Consider the following 16,642-nt stretch of genomic DNA (forward strand, 5'->3'; position numbering starts at 1 on the left):
GTTGATGGAAAACACAGTTTGTTGCATTGAGTTTCTACTTTGGAGCTGTATTTTTAAAATAGTCTTTCTAACGTATCTGTTTTTGATTGCTCATAAAATGCAAAATATTTTACTCATCAACTTAGAAATACTGCAGTTATTGAGAGGTAATATAATATTAAATCACTGGACATTTAAGTGATCCTACAGGTGAATTCACTTCCATTATACGCTGCACCTCCTTTAAGTTTGTGGAAAAAAAAAACCCCAACATATTGCTGTTTCCTAACAGAAATATGAGTCATGACTTTAACACCTCTCTGGAGTCATGCCACGTGCCGGCCTGCTTCAAATCTTCCACCATTGTCCCCGTCCCCAAGAAGCCACGGATCACAGGACTCAACGACTACAGACCTGTGGCGCTCACCTCTGTAGTCATGAAGTCCTTTGAGCGCCTGGTCCTGTCCCACCTCAAGACCATCACCACCCCTCTCCTGGACTCACTGCAGTTCGCCTACAGAGCCAACAGGTCTGTGGATGACGCAGTCAACCTGGCCCTCCACTCCATCCTGCAGCACCTGGACTCCCCAGGAACCTACGCCAGGATCCTGTTTGTGGACTTCAGCTCTGCTTTCAACACCATCCGCCCTGCTCTACTCCAGGACAAGCTGTCCCAGCTCAACGTGCCCGACTCCCTCTGCAGGTGGATCATCGACTTCCTGACGGACCGTAGGCAGCACGTGCGGCTGGGGAAGACTGTCTCGGACTCTGTGAGCATCAGCATCGGTTCCCCCCAGGGCTGTGTACTTTTCCCCCTGCTCTTCTCCCTGTACACCAACTGCTGCACCTCCAGCCACCAGTCTGTGAAGCTGCTGAAGTTCGTAGACGACACCACCCTCATCGGGCTCATCTCAGACGGTGATGAGTCCTTCTACAGGAGGGAGGTGACCCGGCTGGTGTCCTGGTGCAGCCACAACAACCTGGACCTGAACGCCCAGAAGACAGTGGAGATGATCGTGGACTTTAGGAAAGTCACAGCCCCACCCCCCCCCCTCGCCCTCACTGACTCTCCCATCTCCACCGTGGACTCCTTCCGCTTCCTGGGCACCACCATCACCCGGGACCTCAAGTGGGAGCTGACCATCAGTTCCCTCCTCAAGAAGGCCCAGCAGAGGATGTTCTTCCTGCGGCAGCTGAGGAAACTCAAGCTGCCCACCAAGATGTTGGTGCAGTTCTACACGGCCATCATCGAGTCCATCCTCACCTCCTCCATCACTGTGTGGTACGCTGGAGCCACCGTCAGGGACAGATTCAGACTGCAGCGCATTGTGCGCACTGCTGAGAAGGTGATCGGCTGCAGACTTCCATCTATGCAGGATCTGTACGTCTCGAGGACCCGGAGGCGTGCAGGTCGGATCATTGCCGACCCCTCTCACCCTGGACACAGACTGTTCACCCCCCTCCCCTCAGGCAGGAGACTAAGGTCCATCCGGACCAGAACCTCCCGCTACATGAACAGCTTCTTCCCCTCTGCCATCAGACTGATGAACACTAGATGACTCTACCTCACACACACATGTGCCTATGTTCAGCAGCTCAGCACCGACTCATCAACAATTAGCACTATTTTTGCACTACAATATTTGCACTATGTGGTGGCCCCCACCACCTGCTGCTACTGGTCACTTTATTCACTTGGTCACTTTTTTGTTGTACAGTGTACTTAGATGTTAGTTTTTATTATAGTAGATGTTAGCTTTTATTATAGTATTTACTTTATCTTTATTTTTATCTCTACTATTTGTTAAATGTTTAATGTAGCAGCATTGCACCGAGTCAAATTCCTCGTTTGTGAACCTCATGAACAATGGCAATAAAACTCATTCTGATTCTGATCTGATTCAGAGGGAATGGTCATTTTTGATCTATTTTATGTTGAAAAAAACATAAAATAACGTGATTTTTACGGTGGTTTCTTCCAAACCTTACATCTAAACCTACATTTCCTTACATCAGGAGAAGCTCATTTCTAGAAGCTATAGTGGTTTGCTGCGACATGTTATACAAAAATGCAGCTCCTGGAACTTGGACAGTGCATGTCTTCACAACTCTACTGTGATTTCAGTAACATTTCAGTGAACTATTCAGCCCTAAAAAGAATGAAATATATTAAGGTATAGTTGATGCAACAGAGATTTAATATTCAGGCTTTTACTCTCCATAAATCACTTCATTAGACATTTATTTCCTCCAACTTGACTTCTATCTGCAGTCAAATTGATATAGCTTTATTCTCTTGTACATTATATATATCATACTAAAATAAACACAAGTTTAAAAAATGAACAAAGAAACTGTACAAAAAAATGTATATATACTACATCTTAATTACAGAACAGTCTACTGTCCAAAAAAGGCACTAAATTCTGAAATGGGCGATACAGTAACTGTGAACATAATAGATTGGAGATTGATACGACAGTGTTCAGTCCTCTTTTCTGAGCTATATGGGATGAGGCGGAAACACGAAGGACATGTAGACATGTTGACCCTGACACCACCACACCAGAGGACCTTCAGAAAGCGACCAACAAAAACCTCCTTCAGTCAGTCCCAGGTTCTTCTATCTGAGGGTTTCTTTTTCCAACGTTTCCCCATCGAGCTCACATAAATACTTCTGGATTAAAACTCGCTAATTGGGCATCGAAGGCAGTTCATTTAAAAGTGTCTTTTAGTGAGAGAATAATCTCTAAATGCACTCTTTGTACTCTTTTTTCCCCCCACGCATGACTGATTTTTCTGAACGTACAACATTCTCAGTATGGGAACGTCACACCGAACTCCAGAGAAAAACCCAAAAAATAGAAAAACACAGTTCAACTGGTAACTTCCAGGTGTGTTTTATCTTAAATACGCTTTGTAAAGCTGCGATGTGCTCATATTTGTAGATATTAAGTTTTAACCCTCGTGTCGTCCTGTGGGTCAAAACTGACCTGTTTTAAAGTTTGAAAATGTGGAGAAAAAAATATATTTTCACAGTGAAACTTCTGATGTGCACATTTTCAACATTTTTGGAAAATCTTTGAACATTTTTTGGTGGAAAAAAAGGAATTTCTTAAGAACATTCACATAAATTTTTAAGGAATTATTGGAATTTTCTTCCTGAAGGTTTGGCAAATTTTCAGAAATTTGGGGAACTTCTGTGCAGAATTTTTTTCAGACAAGGAAACAATATTTTTTTGGTGCCTGTAAATGAAGACAACAGGAGGGTTAAAGAGCAGTTCGCCTCATTATTTAACTGTTAGGCAGAAAACAGCAAATTCTATGAAAAACCATGATGAAAACACATTTGTTTCTAATAGAAGGTTAAAACTGGGCTATTATTTACAAATAATTTAACTTTAATCCACTATTCTTCTGAGATATTTTTGTGCAATAAAAAGGCAGATTTCACCGTGGAGTTTGGCGTTGTTTTACTGGGCCTGATTTCTGGTGATTTATTGTGAAGCAGCTGAACTGAAATGTTTTTTTTCCACACCAGCCCGTTGTTGTACGTTGTCGTCATGGGGGAACAGAGGCGTTTACATTTCAAGCTTAGTCAACAGCAATACTTAATTTTCATAAGGTGCATCACATCGTTCATAAAATCTCTTCCTACCTCGGGTACAAATAGGAGGGGGACTGTTGTTCAGTAGAATAAGGGATGACAAGAATAAAATAAAATAGAAAGTCAGGAGAAATTAAAACAATTCAACAATAAAGCTTGTTTCATTTTAAAACATATGTCATTCTTTTTTTTTTTTTTGTACATTACCATAAAAAATGAGTATAAATACATATAGTTTCAGGTCCCAGCTGTGCAGCGGTGGGTTTAAATAGAGCTTTAGCTGACTGGGAGGTATCAGACCAGCAGGAACCAGGAGAGAACAGCTTTAAAACACTTTGAGTGTAACAGGTTGAGATTCCGGCGTCCACATCGGACCATTTCATGAGGTTTGTGGTTGGGTTTAACCTGCTGGGTAGAATACTGTCCCAGTTCTCCAAAACCAACACTCAGGCAGAGATTCCTTCAGAAGGAACGTTTCTGGGAGAAGAGTTCAATGAGAAGATGGATGCCTCCATCACGACTAGATGAAGCTGGTTAGATCCTGGAGGCAGGTCCACCTCAGAACCACCAGCTCACTGCTTATTACACTGGATTTGTGTGTTTAATGCAAAATAGGAACTGGAGAAACTATTTAATGTTCGTTTTAGCTTAGCATAAAACTCCTTCAAGCTCCTTAGGTGAAACATAATGAGGTCACTGTGACCAAAAAATACTCAAACCGCTTTAAAAACCCAAACTAAACTTTACATTAAGGCCCTCTGAAGCCCAACAGTCACAGGCAAAAAAACACACAACAGTCTGTAATGATTGACTCAGATGTAGCTAACAGTCATTTTAAATATTCAGCTGAAGTGCAGGCTGTGTTCAAGCAGATAAATGATGATAAAAGTACGGAAACAAACTAAAGATGGAAGCAGTAAAACATCTATCATATGTAGTATTGCTAACATAAATTATCAGTAAAAGTCTGGATTTTCTCATTCAGTGCTTTTTATTTATTTGCATTATTTCCTACATTAATACTTAAGATTAACACTTTATTGTTTACTACATAGTTCATATGTGTTCATTCATGGATTTGATGTCTTTAGTATTAATCTAAAATGTTTAAAATACAAATAAAAACCACTGAATGAGAACGTTAAAACAGATTTCTGAGTGTCTCTGCTCCTGGTCATGGTTGTGCTGTTCCCATAGAGCTGCAGGATTAAATATCAGTGAAAAATGAGCCCACAGTGAGTAAAAACGAGACCGGAGCAAGAAAAATACCGAGAAACTGCTTCAAGTTCAGAACGTTAATGAATGTTGAAGATGCTAGGAGACTGGATGGTTGTTCTCCAGCTTCTAGTCTTGTAGCTAAAGTCCTTGTAGTCAAGTCACCTTAAAAATTATTTTGGGCTAAAAGACGAGGCTCCGGTTGAAATGAATCTGGAGCCATGATTGTAATTTCAGTGGTCAACGAGATAAATCAGATAAAAACGTTTGAAAGGTTTGGTAAGGTTTAAAAGGCGGTTCTTTTCCCTACAGACGCAGTTCGCTTGTTACAGAGCAGATCATGGATTTTAACTGAACATGCTTCACCAACCACTATCTTTGGCATTAAGGATCCTAAAGAGAAGAATTCTTTAAGAGGTGATTCTCCTTTAACGTGTCAGAGACCAGCATCTTCTCATGGAACTCTAGAAGTGAACAATCTGATTTCCCATTATTGTGATTTCTCCACCCTAAAGTCAGATTTATGGACGTCAGTCACCAATAAAATGAATCTGTGCCTTTAGTGCCCCGTATAGAACATCATGACTTTCAGCCAGAGATGGTTTTGGAAAAGTTCCATTCAACAAAAATGATACCAACAAACAGTGGAAAATAAAGTCTAATATCACCACTTTACATATCTTTGATTGGGATTCCCTTCACGGTGATGATTTGACCTTTGAGGCTATATAGATACTGATTTTAAAAATTTCTGATAATCTTAACCATTTCCAGTGGATTTAGTCTAATTAGATATTTAAAAAAGCTCATTATTTAGGCTAATATAAAGAGGCAGCGTTCACGTAGTAAATATCTCTGCGGTATTTCTGGTAACATCTGTACCGACAGGCCTGCTGTAGCGTCCAGGCTTCAGAAACCTGCCAAAGGAGTCGCTTTGGATCAACACCTTTCAGATCAGTCTTAGCTTAGCGTTTTAGCATCTTTTCCTTTGGCATGGATGACATAAAAAAATTTTAAAAAACAAAAAAAAACCAAAAAAAAAGCACATTTCCCCTTATTAGATAGCTTAGAAACTTTGATTATCACATTGATCCTAAATTGATCCTCTCAGCCTGAATAGCGTCACGGAGAGCTGGAGAGAAAAAGCAGAAGGACTGTTGATCCAGAAACCGGAGAGAAACTAAACCAGATCTGTTGATCCAGACTCCGGATAGAAACTAAACCAGATCTGTTGATCCAGAAACCGGATAGAAACTAAACCAGATCTGTTGATCCAGAAACCGGACAGAAACTAAACCAGATCTGTTGATCCAGAAACCGGATAGAAACTAAACCAGATCTGTTGATCCAGACTCCGGATAGAAACTAAACCAGATCTGTTGATCCAGAAACCGGATAGAAACTAAACCAGATCTGTTGATCCAGAAACCGGATAGAAACTAAACCAGAGCTGTTGATCCAGACTCCGGATAGAAACTAAACCAGATCTGTTGATCCAGAAACCGGATAGAAACTAAACCAGATCTGTTCATCCAGAAACCGGATAGAAACTAAACCAGATCTGTTGATCCAGACTCCGGATAGAAACTAAACCAGATCTGTTGATCCAGAAACCGGATAGAAACTAAACCAGATCTGTTGATCCAGAAACTGGATAGAAACTAAACCACATCTGCTGCTGCTGGATAGAAACCTGGACGTCAATTAGTTGTTTTCATGTGTGCTGAAAGTATTTCTTTGTGCACGGAGTAATTTATCAGATCCTCGTTGTCTTCTGAGTGGAATTAAGGCGATTTCTCATTTTCAGCAGAACATTTTGGAGTTTTTTTTGTTGTTTTTATCCAGAATAGCAGCTCGACTGCAGAGAACCAGACAAATGATAGATCTAGCGGCTAGAACAGTTCCGTCTGCGATATGATTCCTGCTGAGACGGAGGAAGCTCTCTTCATCCATCTGTTCCCCAAGACGACGGCTGGAGGTTCTTCCCATGAACTGCACGATGAAGAGGTGGACTGGAGGGTGAGATAGCAGGTAGGTCGGTAGATCGGTTGGAAGGTAAGTCTGTCAGTAGGCAGGTAGGTCGGAAGGTAGATAGGTAGGAAGGTAGGTCGGTTGGTAGGTAGGTAAGTAGGTAGGTAGGTAGGTCGGTAAGTAGGTCGTAGGTAGGTAGGTGGCCACCATGAGGTGAGTGAGACTGAGAACCATAGAACCATATATATATATCATATATACAGTACACGTTATTTTCTGAGGTTGACGTTGAGGTGAGATAGACTGAGGAATCGGCTCAGACAACCAGGCTGGAAGAGGGGGAGGTAAAGGGGGAGGCAGAGGGGAGAGAAGAGGTATCCTGTGAGGAGAGAGAGTCCCAGACAGCGTTTTAGGGGAGGTTAGAGAGGTCTGGGTCCCCCTTTGTTTCTTCTTTCCACAGAGGAGGTCCTATAGTGACTCCTGTCCTCCAGCTGAGTCCATAGGGTTGGTGGAGGGGTAGGGGTGGGGGTAATTACTGTTTACATGGACCAGAGGGAGGAGGGGAGGAGGAGGGGGAGGCAGAGAGAGAGAGAAAGAGACTGGCAGGGGGCTGGTTTACTCAGAAGCATTATTTTTTAGAGCCCCTCTGCCTCCATCTCTAGAACTCCTCCTTTCTTTTGCCTTCGGTTCTCTTCGTCCCCCTGGTTCTTCCTCCTCCTCCGGCATTCCAGCTCTGGTGGTTCATTCATCCTCCAGGGACTCGGTCTTGATGTCGCTGGGGACCCCTCCGGTTCTGGACAGGGCCAGGATGGTGTGGTTGACGGCGGCCATCTCCACGGCCAGAGAGATGGGGTCCTGGTGCTCACTGTGGGTGGCGCTGTCATCCTAAAACCAGACAGGAAACACAAAACACTGTTGGTCTGCTCTCATCACAAGTTTGTTGTGTGTTTACTGCTCTGTGGTTGTTCTAGTTTTCTGCTGCTAACTAATTCTGGCACAATTACTTTTATTTATGTGGCATCACGGCAAAAAACTACACTAAAAAAACGAAACACAACAAAAGACTTTAGTGAACTCTATAGTTTTGGTGTCTACTGAAATGGAGACTAAGTCACAGATCATGGGTCAGAGTCTAAGACTTGACCGTGTTCAAATGTCAAAGATCTTCAAAAATCACCAGAAGTCAGCATTCAGAGGCAGCAGGATTTATTGTGGACAGAAACCCAGGAGTAGTTCTTAGCAGTGATTAACAGCCCAAGAAAAACCAGACATATTGAGCTGTGCTTCATCTTTATGCTGTGAGAGTTGGTCATTTCATTTTTTTGCCGCCCATCGAAATGCCACATCATCGTGGTGGAGGGGTTTCGGTGTCTCTGTGATCCTGGCAGCTATGTTGTTCGGGGCATTAGCTCCTGGTAGGGTCTCCCAAGGGAAATTGGTCCTGGGGGAGAGACGAGACTAAGAGCGATTCAGAAGACCCCTATGAAAACACAACAAGGTGAAGTCACTACCTTGCCCAGGTTAGGGAGACTGGGGCCTTCCCTTGGAGCCAGGCCCTGGGGGGAGCTCGTCAGAGCGTGTCTGGTCACTGAGCCTTGGGGTCCCGTGGGGCTCAGTCGGGCACAGCCCGAAGAAGAAACACGGGGCCACCGCTCAGTAGGCCCACTCACCACCTGCAGGGCAGGAAATCGGGGTCGGGTGCTATGCCCACTGGGCAGTAAGCAGGAGTGGGTGCCTGGGTGCACCGCCCCCTGGTGGTGTAGACTAGCTCTGGGGACGTGGAACGTCACCTCACTGGCGGGGAAGGAACCTGACCTGGTGTGGGAGGTGGAGCGATACCAGCTAGATATAGTTGGGCTCACCTCCACACACAGCAAGGGTTCTGGAACCAGAATCCTGGATAGGGGTTGGACTCTCTCCTTTTCCGCAATTGCCCAGGGTGAGAGGCGCCGGGCGGGTCTAGGGATACTCACGAGCCCCCGGTTTAGCGCCGCTTTGTTGGAGTTCTCCACAAAGAACAAGAGGGTCGCTTCTCTGTGACTTCGTGTTGCAGAGGGGAAAACTCTGACTTTGTGCTTATGCACAGAACAGCAGCTCAGATCCTTCACCTTTACAGGAACCAGTTGAGGTGGTTTGGACATCTGATTCAGATCCTCCAGGGAGACTTCCTTTGGAGGTTTTCTGAACACGTCCACCTGGGATTATATATCTCATCTGGCCTGGGAACGCCTCGGGATCCTCCAGGAAGAGCTAGAAAGTGTTGCTGGGAGGAGGAACGTCTGGAATGACCTGCTTCATCTGCTGCCTCCATGACCCGACCCCGGATAAGAGGAAGAAGATGGATGGATGAGTTGGTCATATTTCCATGTCTATAGGGCGTATGATAGGAGACACAGTTTTGACACCATTATACTTTTCTAAAACTATTGGTCAGATCATGACGTCAGGTTGTCATATTTCACCCCTAGATCTCTTCCTACAGAGGACATTAGATTATCACCAGGTCATGTTCTACAGAGAACATGTCCAGACATGTTCAAACATATCTTATACCTTTATGTATTGTTAGGTTTCTTATACACCTCTGTTCAAAGTTATCTTGCTTTAAGTTTACACTGTTATGTTTTGAGTTATCCACCACACCACAGTTCACACCAACAATACATGTTGTACTTTATGATCTCCCAGCTGTGTGTGTCCTCCACAGATACACACCATCAAACATCAGTCATTACTAGAATATTCATCATTATGTATTTTATACATATGTTTTAACTCTGGTATTCAGTCTAATAGCATTTGCAATCATTATATCATCTTTTACTTTTAGCACATCGTACTCAAAAAATATTACACGACAGTACAACACTTATGCTGGGTTGTTTTGGAGACTTGGTTTCTCACATGGATGCTAAGTGTAAGTGGTGTTAAGTTCTTCTTTAACCCCGTGAAGCTCATATCTGGGCTGGATCTGAAAGGAATATTTGGTTTTTTGGTTAAATTTATCAGAATCACAAAGTGAAAAAAACCAAAAGAATTGTCAGACTTTGATCAATCCAGTGCTCTTCTGTAGGGAAAAATGTGCTTTTAAAAAAACAACAACTTTGTAATACAGAACAATGACATGTTTGAGTTGTTTCTCCATCCCCTCTGTTTCTACAGAGCTGCATGATTTTATATTGCAGCAGAAAGAAATAAAATCCACAGTGAGTAAAATTAAAAAACAGAGGAAGCGCCTGGTGTTCAGAGGGTTAAAGGGTCCTGTGGAGGGTTATTGTGAGTCTACAGGAGGTTCTTCAGTCATCTGTCTGATGGAGCAGATCTGCTCCTATTTTAATCAAACCAACTGTTTGTGTTTTATACAAAGACCATGTGCTCACACCTTCTGTGTAGATGAGGCTTTACAGGAGGAGTTCTGCTACAGAACTGTGTTTAAACCAGTATTCCTCTGTGTGTTCTGTGGACTCTGGTTCCAGGTTCAGCTGCTGGAGTTTAACTCTAACCCATAAACTTTAACCCTAACCTGTTAACCCTAACCCATTAACCCTAACCCTGCTCTGGATTCCTTCAGTCAGGACCTTTTATTCCCGCTAGATTAGCCATCTGGGAAACATGGACACTAAATATTAGACGCTGCGACAGTACACTACAGAAAGTTAACTTTATGAAACTATGCAATAGAAAGATGCACTTTTAGAAACCAAGAAAGCAGAATGCTGCAGCCTCCACTGTGAATGAAGTAAGAAGTCTGTTAGACCTCAGAAATTGAATGCATCTCAGTGAGAAACACTTTAGTGTGAAACGTGTGAACTTCCAGCGCTGAGGCTAGTGGCGGCCTCTTCAGTAGCTCGTCCGTGTCAGAATTTAAGTGTTTTTACTACTATTTAAGCTCTTTTTCGATCTTAGAGTATATACTAACTTTTAATGGTACTAACCTGCCTGTTTCTGTCTTTTTGTCATTTTTGCTGTTGTATGTAAGCTGCTGAATACTTGAATTTCCCTCGGAATTAATAAAATATCCATCCATCCATCTATAGTCTATCTATAGTCTGTGTATAATCTATCTATAGCCTATCTACAGCCTGCCTATCTATGTATCTATCTATCTATCTATGTATCTGTCTATCTATTCAATTCAATTCAATTCGATTTTATTTATATAGCGCCAATTACAGTCAAATTGTCTCAAGACGCTTTACAGAACCCATATGCCTGACCCTCAGAGCAAGCCAAAAGGCGACAGTGGCAAGGAAAACACCCTTTTAACAGGGAAAAAAACCTCGAGCAGAACCCGGCTCTAATGTGGGGGGACCCATCTGCCTGCTGGCCGGGTGGGTTGAGAGGGACAGAAGAAGTAGAGAGGTAGAGATAGAGGGGTAGAGATAGAGGGGTAGAGGTAGAGATAGAGGGATACAGATAGAGGGGTAGAGATAGAGAGGTGGGGGGGTGGGACACAAGGACCATAAAACACAGCCACACATCTGAAGCATCCAGCATCCAGCTCTGGGACCAGGGACACTCGGAGAAAGGACACAGAAAGAAACAGAGTGAATGTAATGCAATAATGGTATATATAGTAAATACATAGGTAGATAGAGAAGGGCTCAGTGCATCCAGAGAGGTTCCCCAGCAGCCTAGGCCTATAGCAGCATAACTAGGGGCAAACTAAAGGGATGTCAAGAGGGGAAGTCAGTTTTGCAAATGAAAACACCAGCTCACCCCGTCAGGGTCACCCAGTCAGCCCAAACTATAAGCTTTAATCTATCTATCTATCTATCTATCTATCTATCTATCTATCTATCTATCTATCTATCTATCTATCTATCTACCTACCCACCCACCCACCCATCCATCCATCCATCCATCCATCCATCTATGTATCTATCATCTATCTATGTATCTATCTATCTATCTATCTATCTATCTATCTATCTATCTATGTATCTATCTATCTATCTATGTATCTATCTATCTATCATCCATCCATCCATCCATCCATCCATCCATCCATCCATCCATCCATCCATCTATGTATCTATCCATCTATCTATCTATCCATCTATCCATCTATGTATCTATCTGTCCATCTATCCATCTATCCATCTATCCATTCATCCATCCATCCATCCATCCATCCATCCATCCATCCATCCATCCATCCATCCATCCATCCATCCACTTCAGTGTTGCTGTAGTTTTTTAGGTTGTGTAGGTAGATTTACCTGCAATGCTCCTAAATGCTGCAGCTGTGGTTCATTTAATTTCACATGTATGTTCATGTTATTTAATCAGGCTTACCCATGAACAAGCTGGTGAGGTTGTGGAGAAGCTTAGGACAGACAGAATACAGAGAAAAGGCCTGTATGTTCCAGATTTCTGCCTAGCCCAGCTTTAATTCAGAGTTATGCTGTGATAAAAGTGATACAGAAACACTGTGAGGTCCAACCTTCTAAAACTGTAACTAATCAACCAGGGGCTTTATTCACATCTACTGATGCTGATTAATGGGGACTCCTGCACTCCTACAGCCCAACAGCACAAATACTCCTGAAACACTGTTTAAGGCCCAAAGCTCTATACAACATGTGAGCTATTTTAGGTTCAACTCTACAGCTCCAAACAGATCTTAAACTCTACTGCAGTGAATGTTTCATGGGTTCAAATCTGTATAAAGAACTTATATTGGACGTGGAGAACATATTGAAGTGACAGGAGCCAGAAAATCAGCGAGCAGTGACACCAAGCATCTAATCACCTTCTGAGTGACGTGCTGTTTGATTACTGTATGCAGCTTTTACAGAAATGCAATCAGAGCATTATTGAGGTGGAGGAGGAACGACCTCTTTAAACCTCCGTCTGTTCAGCTGAGAATGTCAGAAATATACATATAATAATAACAGCATGACTGAGAAGCTGAGCAGACGTGACTCTGCTCGTCCAACCCACTGATTTAGGATGTGTGTGTTGGTGGAGGTACCTGTGTGGGTGAGGTGGGCTCCAGGCGATAAAGGCCAAACGGTCGGCTCAGAGGTCTTTTGTCAAAATACGGGAGGTCACAAGCCTGGAGGGGTTTCAGATGACAGAATTATTCAGATCACGTAATTCAAGAAATGCTTCAAAATCTGCACAATTACTTCTACTGTCTGACAGAAGCGCTTCAAAACGGTCTTCATCACTGCAGGTCTGCAATCAGGAGCACAGCAAGAAAATACTCTACAATAACACCAATAGCACACATCAACTGCACTTCAGTTAGTTTCCACTGGTTACAAGAAAAGGAGAGAGTGAGAATTTGGTAATTAAGCTGCATCTACTGCTGAAATAGAGAGCTTTCTGCGTCTTCTTTGTGTATTTAGTGAAGGATTTATTCATCTTTGTCTTTCTGTGTGAACAGTAAAGTGCCATCGAGGCCACAATGTTCACCACTCATTTCAATTATTAACACAGCTTTCAACAAATGCAGGAAAAATACAGAAGCAGTGAAGGCCAGCAGAGCATTGCTTAGTTCAGGGGTGTCCAACATGAGGCCCGTGGGCCAAAAGCGGTCCTCCAGAGGGTCCAATCCAGGCCTCAAAGTGTAAAAATTCCAGAGAAGACATTAACTGCAGATTGTAAATTAGTAAAACTATAAATTTAAAATCATTTCTAGACCATGACAAGTTGTTTGGATCAGAAAGTAAAATACTAGATTGTTCATTGTTGTTTTGTCATTTTGTGTCTCATTTTTGTAATATTCTGTCTGTTTTTGTTGTTTTTTGTCTTATTTTTGTCATTTTGTGTTTTGCTTTATTCATCATTTTGTGTATTGTTTGTGTCGTTTTGTTTTTTTGTCTCGCTTGAGCTGTTTGTCTATTTTTTTGTCGAATTTTTGTCTCTTTTTTGTTTTGTTTCATGTCGTTTGTCTCATTTTTTGTTGTTCTGTTTCTTGCTTTTGTCGTTTTGCGTCCTGTTTTTGTTGTGTTTTTGTCTTGATCTGAAAGTAAAATACTATATTATTTAGTTCCAGATAGCTGTGACTAAATGTTGTGTTCCTTTGTAGACACTCTGTGATCTGGAAGTTGTAATGTAGAAATGATAAACTGAGGCTGAATGTTGATGAAATTGAATTGATTTTTCTTGATAAATTTCAGGTTGTTCATGATGTTTAGTAAAAAGATAATTCCTTAAATGTGAACATTTCTGCACTAAAACAAAAGAACCATTAGGAGTTGTGGTTATTTCTAGGTTATTCTGCTGTGGTTTTACTGGTCCAGTCCACTGGAGATCAGACTGGGGTGAATGTGGAACCTGGACTAAGATCAGTTTGACTCTCCTGCTTAAGTTGAAATAAACAACATGTAAAATGAACAGTAGACTAAACTACTGCATCTTATGGAGCCTTTCTCCACCCTGAGAGTGTGGAGATGAAAGATGGATGAAATGCCGATCCATAAATGCACAGAGACATCATAGCTCAAAGAGAAATTAAAATCTGACAGTACGGTAAAATAAAAACATGAAGCTGTGATATAAGAAGCAACGACCGCTTCTCCTTCCTTTAGCTCAGCATGGAGGATAAATCTGATTTGTGTGTCTTCAGGGATCCTGAACGGCTCTCTACCTGCTCTGAGAAGTCGTTGCCATCGATGTCGTCGCTGTTGGAGTGTCCCCCTGGACTCTGGACATCTATCCCATGACTCTCCAGGATTGTGGCTTCTTGGAGGAAGAGGACGGATCATTAGATTTATGATCAATCAATACAGTGATTCCAAGCCAGAGGTTTGTGGAGAGGAAGCAGAGCAGCTAAAAGACGTCTACTGAAATACAGAACCAGCAGAAACACCCGACAACTGAACCGTTACCTGGTAAAGAGCTAAAGGCAATAAATAAATGGTAGAAATAGAGAAGTATTAGTTCAAATAGTTAGCAGTTTGGATAGCTGAAAGTACTAGATAAAGTCAAGGTCAGGGTATAAACCACTGAAATAGCTACAAGTAATGGATACATGGTTCAGATATTTAGCTAAATGTTGCAGCTAAAATGGGTAAATGCTAAAAAGAATGTTGGAAACAGAGAGTCGACACTAAACAATGGACTATTGTTTCATCCATTTAACTCTAAAGTCATAAAAACGTGAAACACTTTTACCAGAACTAATGAGAATTTAGTTTATAAAGCTACAAAAATGTATAAATGGTGAGAAAATTCAGTTAAACACAAGGAACCAATGGTTTAAATGTGCAGGTAAAAGTATTTGCCAAACGGCTGAAAAGGTTAAATGCTAGCTAAATGCTAGAAATAGCAGAAAGTACTGGGTTTCTGACTGAAATAGACAGCTAAAGGCAATGGAATAACAGTTCACAGTGGATAACTGGTCAAATTATTTAGCTGAAAGTAGCTAAATGTTGCAACAGTCCAAAAAAAATTGCTCAAAGAATGCACAAATTGCTGGAACATTTAGCTAAAAGTAGTAGCTAAATGGTTGAAACAGCTAAAAGTAATGGATAAATGTTTAGAACAGACAGCTAAAAGAAAAGATGGGGACATGTTGGAAATAGATAAATGGATAAATGGCTCAAATATTTCTAGAAGAGTTGTTGATAAATGGTTCCAACAGGGAAATGATGGATGGTTGACATAGTTTAGCTAAAGCTAATGGTTGAAATGGCTAAAAGAATGGATAAAAGGTTAGTTATAAGTATTGGAAAATTGAAATATTCATCCTAAATGGTGTAAATAACTCAAAGGGTTAAATATAATGGTCCAACCATACAGCTAAAGCACACATGCCCAAAATGGTTAAAACATAATGGGCAGTCATGGTTCAGATATTTATCTAAAAGTAGTGGACTGATGGTGGATAATGGATAGACAGTTAAAACAGCTAGAAGAAAAACTGAGCTTTACTGATAATTAGTTCTATAGCTAAATCCAATGAATGTACATATAGGTGGAAAAGCAAAAAGAATAAATAAATGCTGGACATAGATAACAGTAATTGGTAGATGTTTGATAAAAGAATCTTATATTTAGCTAGACGTGGTGGATAAATGGTTGAAAACAACCCAGAACATCCATTCAATCATAAACAATGCTATCAAAATATCTACTTTCATACAACTAGCAGTGACTGGATGTGAAATATGCTCTCAGTGACTTAGTTACTGACTCCTGACCGTTTATCACAGTGAAGGTAAACTTGGACCTTTTGGAACTAAAATGTCATCACTTCAACATCTCATCCTATTTAGTCACAATTAGCATATGAATCTTTGGGCAGACACCTGTTTTGTGCAGCTACAGTGACCTCTGACTTTTAATTACCAAATTCTAATCCCTTCATGCTCGGGTCTGACTGAATGTCGTCGGCATCGAGGCATTAAATGGGTTGGAAAGATCCGTCATGGAGGCTGGAAATAACCATGTTAACACAGCTTCTGAATCTCTTCCTCATCCTCTCTAATGAGCCCTTTGGCTTCTAAATAATGGAGGTTCTATTTTAATAATCTAATTGTCATCTAGGTGTGTGGTTTGTTTAATTCCACAGTAGTTATGAAGATACTTTGCCAGAGGTCATAACAGATACCCAGTACTAACGGCTACCAGCCTAATTACAGCATTGGAATGATGGAAATAACAGAGAGCCATCAGGGGAAGCACAAGAAAAATGTAGTAATTGTTGCTATTAAATATGAAAAAGCCCTGTTAGCACAAAGGAATGGAATTAAACATGCAGATGGTTCCACCCTGAAGACACATTACCAATGTTAGCCCTTCTCTTGATCTCCTTGCGACGGTTGGCGAACCAGTTGTAAACTTTCAGGGAGGTGACCCTCTCCAGATCAGACAGCTTCTTCCCTGGAAATAAAAAATTTTAATTAATTATCAACT

At 41.6% G+C, this 16,642-nt stretch overlaps 2 protein-coding genes across 6 annotated transcripts in view; both read right to left on the reverse strand.

The window, feature by feature from the left end:
* LOC111571287 (toll-like receptor 5) overlaps positions 1 to 16,642 on the reverse strand; it is a 189,606-nt gene that overhangs the window by 3,796 nt on the left and 169,168 nt on the right. The gene's annotated exons all lie outside the window — the stretch shown is intronic.
* Positions 2,155 to 16,642, reverse strand: part of hmbox1b (homeobox containing 1 b) — a 40,327-nt gene continuing 25,839 nt past the window's right edge. For 2 of the 5 annotated variants that reach the window (XM_023271368.3, XM_023271366.3), the window contains exons 7-10: positions 16,514 to 16,609; positions 14,373 to 14,467; positions 12,750 to 12,833; positions 2,155 to 7,657 (exon numbers count right to left, since the gene is read on the reverse strand). In XM_023271368.3, coding sequence (XP_023127136.1) covers positions 7,514 to 7,657; positions 12,750 to 12,833; positions 14,373 to 14,467; positions 16,514 to 16,609 — 419 coding nt within the window. In that variant the 3' untranslated portion in view covers positions 2,155 to 7,513. Of the gene's footprint in view, positions 7,658 to 7,961; positions 9,142 to 12,749; positions 12,834 to 14,372; positions 14,468 to 16,513; positions 16,610 to 16,642 lie in introns of those variants that run through there. The other 3 variants (XR_008603472.1, XM_023271369.3, XM_035948690.2) reach the window with 3 other exon arrangements.

Source organism: Amphiprion ocellaris, chromosome 12, assembly GCF_022539595.1.
Source record: "Amphiprion ocellaris isolate individual 3 ecotype Okinawa chromosome 12, ASM2253959v1, whole genome shotgun sequence".
NCBI classification, from domain to species: Eukaryota; Metazoa; Chordata; class Actinopteri; family Pomacentridae; genus Amphiprion; species Amphiprion ocellaris.